Genomic DNA, 14,676 nt, shown 5'->3' with positions numbered 1-14,676 from the left:
TGAGATCTACCACTGCTCCTTGGTTCTGTGCGCGAAGAAGAGCACCATGCTAGAAACAGCTGTGCGCAGGACGACTTGATCAACACTCGGTTCCAGCGGCTAAACTCTCGTGGATGTTGTGTTGTTGGTCTGCGGAGACTGAGCAGGATGACGGACACGCTGTTCTAACTACAGGCGATGTGTCCCGGCCGGTTTAACTCAGACGCTCGTTAATTCAGCGCGTTAGCTGGACATTTAGCAGGTTAGCTTAGCTGACTGTCACCGGGTTGTTTTGTTCTCTGTTGAAGTGGCTGTTTGTGTCTAAACACATGAGTGTGTCGCTGGTTGTTATCCGCCTGGAACTAGCCGACCAGTCTCCTTCTCCCCGGGGTTTCCAGTACTCAGCTGGTGAGTCGCGTTAAAAGTCCCTGGCACTTTCTTGTGGCGTCACACTTGACAGCAGCTAACAGCAGAGTTAGCCATTCCACCATCTCTTATCGAACTAACGTCACTAGCGCAGCATCAAAACACCGATGTGAGCAATGTCCGGCTCTGGTGCCGGGGGGACACTCCGGTCCCGTGTGACGGAGCTCAGGGAAACCATTGACCGGAAGTTTGTTTCTGTCTCCTGCAGTTGAAGACATGTCCGAGGAGGAGCGGCAGGACAAAGCTCTGGGTTTAGCGAAACACGCTTTGAGTGGAAAGACTGAGCTGGAGAGATCAGCTGTGCTGCACCAACACATTGGCAGCAGGGCCATGGGTGACATGGTGATAGAGACCTTTGAACCCAGCCCAGGTAAGACATCAGATCAACATTATACAAGAGAGGTGTGTGTGTGTGTGTGTGTGTGTGTGTGTGTGTGTGTGTGTGTGTGTTTACACGTGTACTGTTTGTGAGGACTTGGTTTTAGGGTTAGAACTAGGTTTAGCTGGCATTTAGGTGTGATAGTTAAGGTTAAATCCATTATGCTTATGAGTGTCCTCACTAAGCAAGAAGTAGAAGAAAGTAAGTGTGTGTGTGTGTGTGTGTGTGTGTGTATGTGTGTGTGTGTGTGTGTGTGTGTGTGTGTGTGTGTGTGTGTTCATACATCCAGAGGAAGCAAGGACTGAATCGTCCCCTCCTTTCTTCCCAAGGAATCAGAAAAGGTGGCTCCAACCCTGCTATGATCTCACTCCAGATAAGAGTTAACAGGAACAGGGGGCACTTTCTGTTTTTTTTTTTTAACATTTCATGTTTTTGTTAAAGGAAATTCAATTGCAGATCAACTTGATAAAATTGATAAGAAGCCAATTAAGTAGAATTGGCATTGCCATTCAGTGAAGCAGAATATTTCCTTAAATGGAATATGATTAAGTGGAAGGTTTATTTACTTTGTTGATGTTGTTTGTACAGGTTCTAAGTATATAGAATGATTCATTGCCACAAACTGCAGGATTATCATAGAACTGAGGTGAGAGATAACCATGGCCTGCATGAAGAGCTGAGTGGCATGAGTCAGGTATGGCCTGACAAGTTCGGCAAAACTGCAGGACAGAGATACAAATGCTAGGGGAAGGAAGCTGTATGTAGAATTTACTGACATCTAGTGGGGAAGATGCATGTTGTAGCTAAACCCAAGCTAAACACCTTCTAAACACGAGAGAGAACCTGTGGTAGACTTCTGTCGTCATAAAATCTCAAAAGGCATTTAGTTTGTCCAGTTTGGACTAATGTCAAAAAAACAAAACATGGTGGCCTCCTTAGAGTAAAGTATTTAAATATAAAGGGACCATTCTAGGGTAAAGAAAACAAAAAATCATACAATTTAGATGAAACACACTGCCAATAGAACCTTTTCACCTAAATCTTACACACTGGACTTTTTAAGAGGATGTTGATTTAGATTATGTTATGCTGCAGAGATTGGATGGCCAGGACTAAGAGTTCAGTCTTAGAGAGGTTAAGTTCAGAAGTGGCGTTCCCTTTATATCAGCTTGTCTTCTGTCCACCTCATGTGATTCAGTGTGTGATGTTGGCATCAGGGCTCTGTGGCCTCCAGACCATCTGCTGCAGGACTTCTTGTTCTTGTTGTCTCTGGGTCTTCTTTATGACACTATTATACTGGAGAATAATTTTCTCCCCCCAGAGAAATGTAAACATTAAGGTCTCAAAATGTTTGATTTACATTTCTTTTGTCAGAATCAATCAATTTGGAACCTAGAGCAACAATCAAGGTAGAGAGGACAGAAAGTATTGTGAAATTAACATGATGGTATTGATTTTACCATTTCTACAAAAATGAAATGTATTTCCAACCAATTCCCCCTAAAGATAAAGGAGGAGGTGAAGACCCTGGTTGTTCAGCCGAGCAGAACAGTGAAGTTCAGGCAGCAAGCAGTGAGGACGCAGAGGGTTTACAGGACAACAATGCAATGTCAGTCAGTGCTCCAGACTCGCCCTCCAAGCAGCTGCCAGACCAGATCTCTTTCTTCAGTGGAAACCCCTCTGTGGAGATCGTCTATGGTATTATGCACCTCTACAAGACCAAGTGAGTCACACCTGACATTTGGATGAATTTCACCTGAAGTTTTATGCAGTTTTGAGTTGGAACGTGTATTATTTTGACTTGTTGCAGCAAAATGACTTCACTGACTGAAGACGTAAGACGTAGTGCCATGGTGTGTATCCTGACTGTCCCAGCGACCATGACCAGTCATGACCTCATGAAGCTTATGGCCCCATTTAATGACGTCATGGAGCATATGAAGATCATACGGGACTCCACTCCGAACCAGTACATGGTGCTGATAAAATTTTGCACACAGGTAAAATCTCCACACAATCGGCAGCATGGGTTGTCTCAGAAAATGTTTCTTTTTAAACATTGACAGGAAACAAACTTATAACTCTCACCCACACACACTATACAACCTCATTGGTCTAAGACCTTAATGAGAACATTGAGAGAGAAAGAGAAAATAAAAAGGAATGAAAGAAAAATAACTTGGTTTAAAATAGTAGGGGTGTCAGCTCCTCTTAGTTGTGTTTGATGGAGATAAGTCACCTTTGGTAGTCATCCAGTGAGATGAATGAAATCAGGGAAAATTACTGATTTAGAGGAAAGTAATTAAATGTGATGTAGGTAGGATGAAATTATTCCATCACGGTAGAGGTCATTTATGGTATGTTTACCCTTTCTGGCCCATTGACCAAAAGTTGGATCTGTTATACTTTCTTTACACCAAAATTAGCATTTATTTTAAATGGGTGTAAACCCACTGGGATTGACTCCTTTCCCATTGCCAGAAAAAGAGTTTGCCTTTTTTCTTACTTACTTCATCAGTGAATAGATGGTCTTTGATTTGATTTTCTGCTCTAGGTTTTCAGTATCAGTCATATCTACACTGCAGTGGTTGTGTTCTGGAGATGAGTTCAGGCTTCTAGAACTTCTCAGTTAATTAAACATGGCACATTTCCTCAGAAACATAAACATAAAAGCAAGTTCATAGATTTCAGCTTTTTAATTTGAAGTGTATGAATAAGTCTGTGCTTTTATTACCCAGTAGTTACACGATGATGTATCGCTGCACAATTCTCTCCTAAAGCTGCTTTTTTCTTCACTGTGTTTGTTTAGGCAGATGCAGACAGTTTTTACACAGCGTGTAACGGCCGCCAGTTCAACTCTATAGAGGAAGCAGTGTGCCAACTGGTCTATGTGGAGCGGGCAGAAGTTATAAAGTCTGAAGAGGTAAATCACTAATCACTTCATTAATCACTCCACAATTCACTTGTGAGATGCAGAACGCCTGAAGGACATATTTTAAGCTCCTAGTGTGGAATGAGGTACAGGTTTCCCCCTGTGCATCTGTTAAAAACCTTTCTTGGTCCCCCGATCAATTAAATTTATAAATGAACATCCGATGAAGGACGAACCAAAGAGAACCCGACAATCAGACAAATGCAGGAAGTTTAATGTTGTGTGCCTGATTGTAGACATTCAAGTATAATTTATAATGGGCTTCTTCTTTGGTTAGGATTTTAAACGTTTTTGAATTTTGAAATAGTAGGGCTGTAACTGTCCTCAAACCGAGATCGAAATAACATCCCAAACTTCCATGGATTCATTTCTATTTGTGTACAGTATGGGCTTTGAGCTGAAAAACTGGCAGTTTAATGTTACTTATTATGGTCGCTTATAAAGACATTAACAAGTATAATGGAATATTATATGCACGTTATTTAAGAAAATTATAGGGATAGTCAGCTACCTTTTAATTATGGCACTCATAATGTGCCGTCACTAAATATTGTTTTTAAAAGTATTTTCACCTCACTCTTGTTCATGTTGAGTGAGTGAGTGAGTGATAGCAGGACTTTCATTTTCATCATTTTCAGAACAATGGATAAAGTCAATCCTACGGTTTTTTCTCATGACTGAAAATCATTCAGACTTTTGAATCCACTCATAGCACAAGATTTACATTCTCTAACTTCCTCTCCTGTCTCTCTCTCTCCTGCCCCCACTCTTCAGGGAGCCAGTCTGCCGGTGATGGAGCTCACCGAGGTGCCGAAGTGCACTGTGTGCCTGGAGAGAATGGATGAGTCGGTTAATGGCATCCTCACAACTCTCTGCAATCACAGCTTTCACAGCCAGTGTCTCCAGCGCTGGGAAGATGCCTCGTGAGTTACACAAACACACAATCACACGTACTCTGCCCTGTGTTTCCCACATATTGATTCATTTTGTCTACTCCCAGTCACTTGGTGTACTTGATATTTGCTCTCTGGAAATACTATTGGCAGAAATATTAAGACCTTAAAGGTCCAGTGTGTTAGATTTAGGTGAAATGGATCTATTGGCAGAATTTGAATAGAAAATAATTAGTGATGTTTTTAACAGTGTGTTTCATCTAAATTATAAGATCTGTTGTTTTCTTTACCCGAGAATGAACCTTATATATAAATACTTTATATTTTTATCAGGAGCAGGTCCTTTCAACAGAGCTGCCATGTTTCTTACAGTAGCCCAGACTGGACAAACTAGTACCTTTTGAATATTTATGACAACTGAAGCTACCACAGGTTCTCCTTAATGTTTGGAAGGGGAGGGTTAAGTGAGGGGTATTAGGCTGCAACATGCAAAGCCACTTCTAGATGTCACTAAATTCTAAACATTGCCCCTTTTAAGATATGTGACAGGTTGCGCTGTCATTACCTTTATCAGTGACACTCCGTACATGTGTGACTGTTATTGTAATTCAGTTTAAATCAACAGCCATGTAAGTAAAGGAAGCTTCTCTGTGATGACAGACTCCCATGTTGCTTCCTCTTATTCTCAGGCCACTGGTTATTTCTCCAGGCTTCATGTGTTGCTTGTTTTGTCCACCTCAACACACATTATCTGTTTCACAAAGGCCTGCTGCACACACGTGTCACAATAGATGAATGTGCTCTGTTTTCAGGTGTCCTGTATGTAGGTACTGTCAAACACCAGAACCAGTTGAAGAGAACAAATGCTTTGAGTGCGGCGTGCAGGAGGTAACTGATACTAGTCTGTCTGTTTGGTGCATCTCTTATAAAGTCATTTTATCTTGACAGTCTTTAAATTCACTTAGATTTTTTACTTCTACCTTTCCTCATCCCACTTGACATTTTTTTCCCCCACAGAACCTGTGGATTTGTTTGATCTGCGGGCACATCGGTTGCGGTCGCTACGTCAGCCGGCATGCGTACAAGCACTTTGAAGAAACACAGCATACGTACGCTATGCAGCTCACCAATCACCGTGTCTGGGACTACGCAGGAGGTACTGAATTTGTATGTTTTGTAAGACTGTTGCTTGTTTAGGATGATGAAAGTGGTGGTTTTTTCTTTGTGGTTGCTCTAATGTGGGCTGGTTTTCCTCTGGTTAATGGTATAATAGCTGCTTTAACCAATTTTGGCCACTAGAGGACAGAAAGATACCAAAATATGCTGTATATAATAATTATAACCTTCCACAGTCATTATGACTAAGATATTAGATACCAGTTAACACATCAAGCAGTCACAGAAAAACATCAGCCTTCAAATGGGATGATTCACTGTCAAAACAAATTTCCCTCATCTGGAGCTTTCGATCATTCGATTTTGATCAACAGATAGAATGGCCAGGTTGTCAAAGATTGTAGTTTTTATTCTCATATTAACATTTGAAGGACTTGTTGTATATGGTGTCTAACAAATACGAGAATTATAAAAACATTTTAAATATTGCAAAATAGTCCTCCAACGTTCCCTAGACACCACATTTGAACTCAGAGATTTCTTTTTCTTTTCTTCTTCTTCTACTTTGTTTTTGGTTTAAGCATTTGTTATATATCTACAAAATGTTAGAAAATAGTGTAAATGAGTTGCTATGATTATCCATATTTTTTGTCTTGTCCATTTGAGAGTCCAAAACTTAAAGATATTAAATATTACACACTGATTTAATACAGAGAACAAGCAGTAACCAGCAAATGTTGGTAAATGGCTGAAACAAACAACAGATTATTAGAATAGTTGATTTGATTCATCGACTGGATCCACTGGACCCAACTTGAGACTGTGGATCTTTTATGCCACTGACTGACCAGCTGATGTTGATCCATGTTATTGTAGATAACTACGTGCACCGGCTGGTGGCCAGTAAGACTGATGGGAAAATGGTGCAGTATGAGTGTGAAGGAGACACATGTCATGCTGAGAAAATTGATGCACTTCAACTTGAGGTAAGCTTCCCCACACACCTTTTTTTTTTGGTGTTGCTTTGTTTGTGAAATCAAGTGTCAACATGTTCGTGATGAGTGTTCTCTGTGTCCAGTACTCATACCTGCTGACAAGTCAACTGGAGTCTCAGAGGATTTACTGGGAGAATAAAATCGTTCATCTGGAGAAGGAGACAGCCGAGGAGGTACTGATGCTCAATACAAGACTTTGCAGATGTTCACACTAATATGTTTACTAGCTGATTTCATCCATCAGATATTGCTTTTCATTCTGTGCACACACGTGACATCTTACACCTGTGTTTATGTTTGGCCCACAGATAAACAACATGAAGGCTAAATTTAAGGAAACCTTGGAACGATGTGATAACTTGGAGCGTCGGTTAGGAGAAATAACCAAAGACAAGCAGGGCATAGAGAAAAAGTAGGTGTTTATTCTGGTTGCTTTACATTTTGGTTTGTGTGTCTGTGTTTCTGTCAGTTTCTAGGTTTCCCCCAAATGAATCACTCTCTGCCCTCAACCCCAGGAAGTACTCACCATGACTGATGTTTGTTTACAATTGCTCAGTTCCTGTATCTGGACCAGAAAGTGAGCCAACAGGCACAATACCAGGGCATTTACACCAGAGTGAGAAGGTCTTGATTCTGTAGAGCATGTGCCAACTTACAGGTCTGTTGTTTGTATGTTAAGGTTCACTCAGTTAAACAGTCGAGTGGGGAAGCTGAGCCAAGAGCTGAAGGAGGAGCAGGAGATGAACCACTGTCTGAGAGCCAATCAGGCACAGCTGCAGTCCCAGCTGGCAGAGGAGGAGCGCAAAGGAAAAGAGAGTGGTGAGTAGGGAGGAGACCACACATGACATGACTCTGAATTCTTGAGAAAATTTCTCAATGATCCAAAGCACACTACGCCGCGCACAGTATACAGTATCACAATGGAGGGTTCTTTGTTTTTCTTTTTTATCAGTACAGACTAAAAAAACTAAACTTCCCATCAGAGACATTTGGTAGAAATGATACTGAAGCTATAAGAATGTGCCAAAAGAAACATTGAAGGTTCTGTAGAAATAGTTTGGTAGCTGGCCAGAGTCAGCAACACGATATGTGAAAGAAACACAACAACCCTCCGAAAGAGATGATAAGAGCAAGAGAGATAAGAGTTTAAAACCACAACATTCAGTCAGGAGCAAAAATCTGTCTTAAAGGGATTGTTCCCAAAGTGTTTGTGAAGTCAAACACTTCACCCACCCCTCCATCGGCATAGTGGTGAGTAGATAATGAGTACATTTTCATTTTTTGGAGAACTATCCCTTTTAAGTTAAAGTGGAACTCAGCCTGGGCCCTATGTTTCTACATTCGTGTGTGTAAATGTATGATTCTTACTAAATCTTGTGAAATAGGTACAGTAGTTTGCCTCTGCAGGCAGCCACAACACAACCATACTGGCTGCAATGTGGTTGCAACGGGCCAACACTGACGGTCCGTATAATGTCCTCGAAATGACCTTTTGTTTCACCAAGAAGAGTTTGAAATTGTTCTAGGTCTTTGTTAAAAGTCTGGCAACATTATGTCTCAACCTAGGGTCCATGTTGAAAAGTATCATAAATCCCCTTTAAGTGAATGAGTAATGTGCCATTTATTGTGAAAATTATTGATTTGGATTTTCAATTTATCCCCCAGCCCTACTATACACTGCACTTTTACATGAATCTCTGAAAGCGGGTCTGACCTACTGCTGCTAACATGTCGCAGGCTGCTACCTGAAATATGTGTACCACTCTGTACGAGTAAGAAGATCAGAGGTTAAACATGTTGTCTATACCTGCATATGGAGTGAAATGCTCACACTGTTGAAAGGCTGCTGCTAAGAAGAGCAGGGCTGTAGCACTCTCAGGCTGAGATGGATAAAACACAATAGAATACAGTTTCCAAAGATCTGTAGATGATGAACTTTATGTTAGCTTATACTGATCCGACTTAACCGAATTGAAAAGACGGACTAAAATACCTGAGAGAAGATCTGATATTGTTACTGCCGTATTGTGATGAATGGATGGATGTGATCAGCCTCCCACTCACACAGAGATTGTTTTGCTCAGCACATAGTTATAATAATTAATTCTTCTCTAATGAATACACACTATGTTTGATTGTGAAACAGAGAGTTTCTGTATCTTGGTGAAACAATATTATAAGTGTAATATTAACATGATAGTTAATTTTTACAAAAAAACAACCCAACTCAGTCTAGGCTAAATTACATGCAAATCCAAATAGAATTATTAAAATTACTTGATCCTTGGGAGAGTATTTCTACAAACCACTGATGAGGTGGAGCGTTGTATTCATAGGTCTTTGTGTCACTTATTGCCACTGACACAACCAGCAGCATTGTTCAAACTAAAGACTAAAGAGTCCACGGGACAATAGGTAAGAATAACCAACAGAAATGTGTCTCACCGGCACAAAGTTGTGTAACTGATGAGAAAACTGTTCATATAAATTCACTGGTACGGGTAAAATGAGCTAAACACTGGCAGCAGTAGGTGGGGAAGTATATTTTTTCTCTGAACTGAAAATGATTGTGTAGTATATGTTAACATGTAAATCAGCTAGTATGAAGCCTAAGCAACCGTAAGGATTTGTTTTATTGTGAAAGTCTATGACAGCTTCACTTCTGCTTAAATCACTATCACGATCGAGTGCATGAAAATGGATCACAGTAAGACAAAAATAGCCAGTGCCTAATACGTTATCATTGGCTTTGCTGTTTGTAAAAAGTACCACAAAGTACAAGCAAGGCACATAGTCACTGAGGAAACACCCTGACAGCTGTAGGAGGGCCTACTGCGATAAATGACTTTCAAAGAAAACAAATCAAGCACATGCTGGGAGGCCATCACCCATTTAATGTGAGTGATGGGTCGATCATGGCTGACTGGGTGGGTTGTGGGACACACTGTATGGTAACAGTTCCTGGTGGGTCGGGACTCTCGTTTCTCGCACTTGGCTCGTAGTTATTCAGAATATGGAAAATGAAAGGGAATATAAGCCCTAAGCTGGATGAACTATTTCTGTGCAGTGCTTATGTATACAGTAATATTTGCAAATTGTAACATGCCGTGTTTAGGCAGTCTGTATATAGATCCAGACGGGAGACATCGGTCGGTCTGCAGTTCACTTTATTTACAACCCTGCATACACACACACCTATAGTATCTGCTCCACCTCCTGTTTGTCCGTCCCCTTATATGTTCCCTACTCAACAGGTATCTGTTCTCGCTACACAAATCATAAACAAATTCTGTTGCACAGAATATGTGCCTGTGGCTGAGAATGGTGACATTCTGCAGGAGCGTCTTGGGTAAAGAGAAGAGCTGCATGAAGGATAGTGTTATACAGTAGTGTTTCACAGGTGTTACAGAGGAGGTGGATGAAAGGAAAGAAAAAGATTAAGGATTAAACAGAACTGGTCACACACACACACACACACACACACACACACACACACACACACACACACACACACACACACCTTCAGTAGATCAGTAAGATTATGTTCATTCATTTTGTATTTGTCATTGAACATAAGGCACTTGCCAAGGCTTTAAATCACCACTTTGCCTGAGGGCTACATAAATGCCTGTATTGTCCCCTTTCATTTCATTCTGCTCTAAAGTATAACCACAGATCAGACATGTTCACTTCTGAACAGGAAGAGTGTGTTCATTCTAAACTGATTCACCTCAAGCATAACACAATAATTATGTTCTCACAATGTTCCAATTTTGTTCCCAAGCTAGGGATCAAACTTTTGAATCTCTCTTAGTCCACTGAGGACACTGTTTACACAGGATGCTTCTAGCTGTCTATCAGCAGGAGTGTGTAGGTTGTTATTTTTTGTTTGTTGGGTTTTTGCACCAACTAATTTGTGGGATATATTATTCACATTTTCAGTTTCACATCTTTTCATGTAGGATTATAATAATGACTTTGTTGCAAAGGTTTCCTCACTTTTCCCCAGCTCTACTTGTGTCTGAATGTTGAACTCAGTCTCTTGTGTAGGCAGAAGTTCACACCGCTGTGTGGAGACCAGACCTTGAGGCCAGTAGTGAGGGTTGTACATATTTATAAGCTATACATATATAGCATATCACACATCTGAGTGTGAAAGGACGTCAAACACATTTCATAGTGATTACGTGATGTTTCCTAATTTTTCATGAAAGCAATTGTATTTTTATTATTTTATTATTGACTGCTGAATCCATAGTGATTTTATGGAGCTACTTTTTATGTTATTTAAGTTTTCTTTATCAAAATAAATGTAACACTTTGTTCTCTTGCTGTTTTTCTGTAGGAGATCGTAAGGATGTGAAAATATCAGAGCTGCAGGAGCAGCTGAGGGATGTGATGTTTTATCTGGAGACGCAGCAGCAGATTGAGCACCTGCCTCCAGAGGCTCGCAGTGAGATCCAGGAGGGACAGATCAACATCGGAGCCAGCCCGGCAGACAGCGCGCTGGGCTCGGCAGGAGCAGGCCCCTCCGCTGGCAGAGGCAGGAGAGGTCGGGGCAGAAAGAGGAAGTAGGCAGTTATACAATCTGGAAAGTGCGAGAAACAAGTCACTGCCTCTAACCGGGGGCACATGGTCCATTTATAAACATGCGTCTACATTATAGTTGTTCCTCAGAAAGCACTTAGAGGAGAAAGAAGACTTGATGTGAGACACTCTATGAGTAAATTGTGATATTTACCTGCACAGTTTTCCTCCTTAACTTAATGTAGCTTCTATAAGAAGAAAAGTGGACAGTGTGGGTGGATTTCTCATCAAAGCCACAACAGCCTTTGTGGTTTATCTATGTGATAGAAATATCTTCTCTTTGCAAATCTAAAAAGATCTCAATTTATTTTGGTCAAAGATTGCATTTATTTGATCAAAACATTGTTTGTTTGTGCCCAGTCTAAGACTCTGTGATTGTACTTGTTATCAAAGTCTGTGACATCTTTATATTTCTCTTAAGTGTAAAGATGCTGTTTCTTTTAAACTTTTTTTTGTCAGTTCTTAAGTAAAATCCTGATGTGTTTTCTTTTGAACATAAGTTGTCAATACTTACTCTGAAACTAACACAGAAAACTACTCAGGTTGATAAAGATGGATACTAGAGATGGAGGAGAAACGTTTCTGCTTGGCCATGCTGCTTTTACGTGTTGTTTTTACTTTGCAGTGCAGTTTCCTGGTTGTGGAAAGTCCAGGGAGAGGAGCCAGTGCACATTCAGTCAGGAGAAGCAGGAAACTCAGAGTATTTACCTTTCAACACCTAGGTCAGTGATCCAGTGACAAGGTCACTGCACTGCCAGGAAGCATCTGAAAGAATGTGGCGTTTCTCTGCTAAATAAAAAAAGTGGATAGAATGATCTCAGTATCTTTAGGATATTGATGATCTCAATAACAAACAAAATACTAGTTATGGCAGTTAAACTGACATTCCTACTACAAACCACAGTTATAACACACCCTGCTGCTGCAATTAGATTTTGTGTCTCAGTTAAACATCAGTAATTACATTTACTCAAGTGCTGTATTTAAGGATATTTTGAGTTACTTGTATTTGAATATTTTGCTACATTTAAATCAAAAAATATATTGTATTTGTTATAGTTAATTTACAGTTTATTTAGGTACACCTGCATTATCCAGTGCAATCCAACACAAATGCATGAAGTCTAATTTATGATGCCGACAATGTTCAGGTTTTATCTAAATTACGTTTTATCAATGAGGTCTAAGTTTGTGGTGGAGTGGTACAGGAATAGATTCAGAGGTGTTACTAATATTTAATGTCTCCCACAAATGTAAATCAAATGACCTACAAAGACAAAGGTGTTTATGTAATGCAGTCCAGGATGACACCATCTTTAGCTCATCTCGCTGTGCGGATGGACATAAGTAAGTGGACACTGGATTTATATTCATTTTAGAATTATAATAAGAGTTGTGAGAATTTTTCAAGTATTAACTTGACCATGATTAATTACATTACATAATTGTGTTAATCACATCACTGCTTTGAGGGGTTGAAATCATTGTTAACTTTTCCTCGAACAATAATCCAAACATTGTGCGTGTGTGTGTGTCTGTCTGTGTGTGTGCAAACATACATACATCTGTCCTGTCAACAGAGCACTGACCACACAACATACATGTATTTTGCAAACATTGGAGTCCTGAATGACCTTAAAGATAAAGGGGGAGGAACTGAACACGGTCTGTGTGTAGATGAAGTGAATGGTCATTATATAGTTGAGCATGTAACTGGCTGAATATTCATGTAGGAGCTTTGGAGGAATCTGAAAAAAAGTCTTTATTTACAAATGTGGTGTTGAAATTAAGTTCTTACCAAACATCACTGAGAAGGTGATTTACAGTAGGAACAAAAATTATGCAAGAGGCAACTTTTCTCACATTTCCACTAATGTGCTTATTAGCTTTCTTGCTAAAAGGTGGATGAGGAGATCAACGCCACTCAATCTTTTTTCCTGTTTTTAAGATGAGGGTTAGGGTTAAGCTAAGCCAATTAACATCTGGCTGTAGCTTCATACCAGAAAGACATGAGAGTGGAGTCTCCCACCTTTGTAGTGGCTGAAGACAGCAGAGAAAGAACTGATGTCTAGCCTACATGTATATGTTGGTCATACTACAACTGAACACCACAAGTTCAGCTCAGGCTTGGAAGTGAATACAAATGTCGCTGTTGAGTCTCAGTTTGAGGTCTTGTTTGCTCTGAAGTCATCCTCTGAAATTCAATAAACAGTTAAACTAATGAGGGAAGAAGAGCAGTGGGAAACGCACCTACAGCTCCTCCTGTGCATCGTGCCAAACAGAAAATTAATGAATCTGCAGCGTTCGAGTCAAAGTGAATCTGTGATCCTTACTGTTCTACAATAGTACAAGCAGCTGATTGATTTTACAGACTGCTGTAGCAAACATATGTCTCAAAGATGGTGTCATGTGTGACTAATATCTTCTCCTCCTGCTACAACATTAACAGTTTACTTCCAGCAGCTTGTTCTAAGTAAACTGTGTACAAAGCGTGGGTGTAACTGCAGCTTCCTGTCCAGAGAAAGAGCACTGACAAAAAATAACAGTGAAAGATGACGAAAGCTCAGTGTCGTAATAAAGTCTGATCACTTCCTTTTCACACGGTAAACACAGTAATTTCCCTCTCAAGCATTAGTCAATGTGATCAGACGCTCAGGTTTTATGAATGTGATTAAGTCTTGAACACTAAATATTAATGGCTGTGTAGATATCAATTCACCCATGTGTGCTACTGCATGAAGCAAGTTTGACATAGACAAGTAGTACAATATGCAAACTCTCCCACACTACTCCGTTTTCTATTTTGGTGCCAGGTGGGCTCCACCCATTTTTCTGTCTGGCGTGATCTCTCTCCTCTTTTTCCTTATCTTTTTTTTTTATAAACAAAATGCCAAAGCAACATATTTAAATAGTTTTGCCCAATCATTAGTTCAAACCCCTCCAGATATTCAGTTTACCGTTAAACAAGAGAGAAAAGCAGCAGATCCTCAACTTTGAGAAACTGGAACCAGCAAATTCTTATGGTATACGACCAACACAATCAACTGCTCTTCGAGATAGTTGCTTAAATGTTTGCGTTGTGTTTTTTTTTAACCGAATTACAAAAGTCTTGGCTCCCCAAAAGTGAAGCCAACGTATGTAGATCTCCCCCTGTTGGCTGGCTGCAGTACCTGTCAGATATCGTGCCTCCTTCATGTTGGTGGAGAACACATGGGCCAAACTAAAAAGGTAAAGTAAAAATCTAAAATTCATTTTATGTCATTATTATCACACTGATGTTTGTTTGTGTGCTTGTTGTTCTGGTTGGTTTGGTTTTAATAATTCATCTGATGTTTTAAAAACAGGGTCAAACATCATGATCGACAGCTG

General features: G+C 40.1%; 1 protein-coding gene across 1 annotated transcript; it reads left to right on the top strand.

Annotated features, from left to right (window-relative positions):
• Positions 1 to 11,801, top strand: brap (BRCA1 associated protein). The gene is made up of 13 exons (XM_020081531.2): positions 1 to 387; positions 614 to 775; positions 2,291 to 2,507; positions 2,595 to 2,784; positions 3,594 to 3,707; positions 4,491 to 4,639; positions 5,422 to 5,497; positions 5,627 to 5,765; positions 6,602 to 6,711; positions 6,804 to 6,893; positions 7,029 to 7,132; positions 7,400 to 7,539; positions 11,066 to 11,801. Exons 1-13 carry the CDS (start codon positions 309 to 311, stop codon positions 11,293 to 11,295), a joined length of 1,800 nt encoding a protein of 599 aa, XP_019937090.1. The 5' UTR covers positions 1 to 308; the 3' UTR covers positions 11,296 to 11,801.
• The last annotated feature ends 2,875 nt before the right edge of the window (positions 11,802 to 14,676 follow it).

Source organism: Paralichthys olivaceus, chromosome 18 (assembly GCF_024713975.1).
Source record: "Paralichthys olivaceus isolate ysfri-2021 chromosome 18, ASM2471397v2, whole genome shotgun sequence".
Classification (NCBI taxonomy): Eukaryota; Metazoa; Chordata; class Actinopteri; order Pleuronectiformes; family Paralichthyidae; genus Paralichthys; species Paralichthys olivaceus.
Note: the sequence above shows the minus strand (reverse complement) of the source record. Positions and strands in the feature narration are given on the sequence as shown.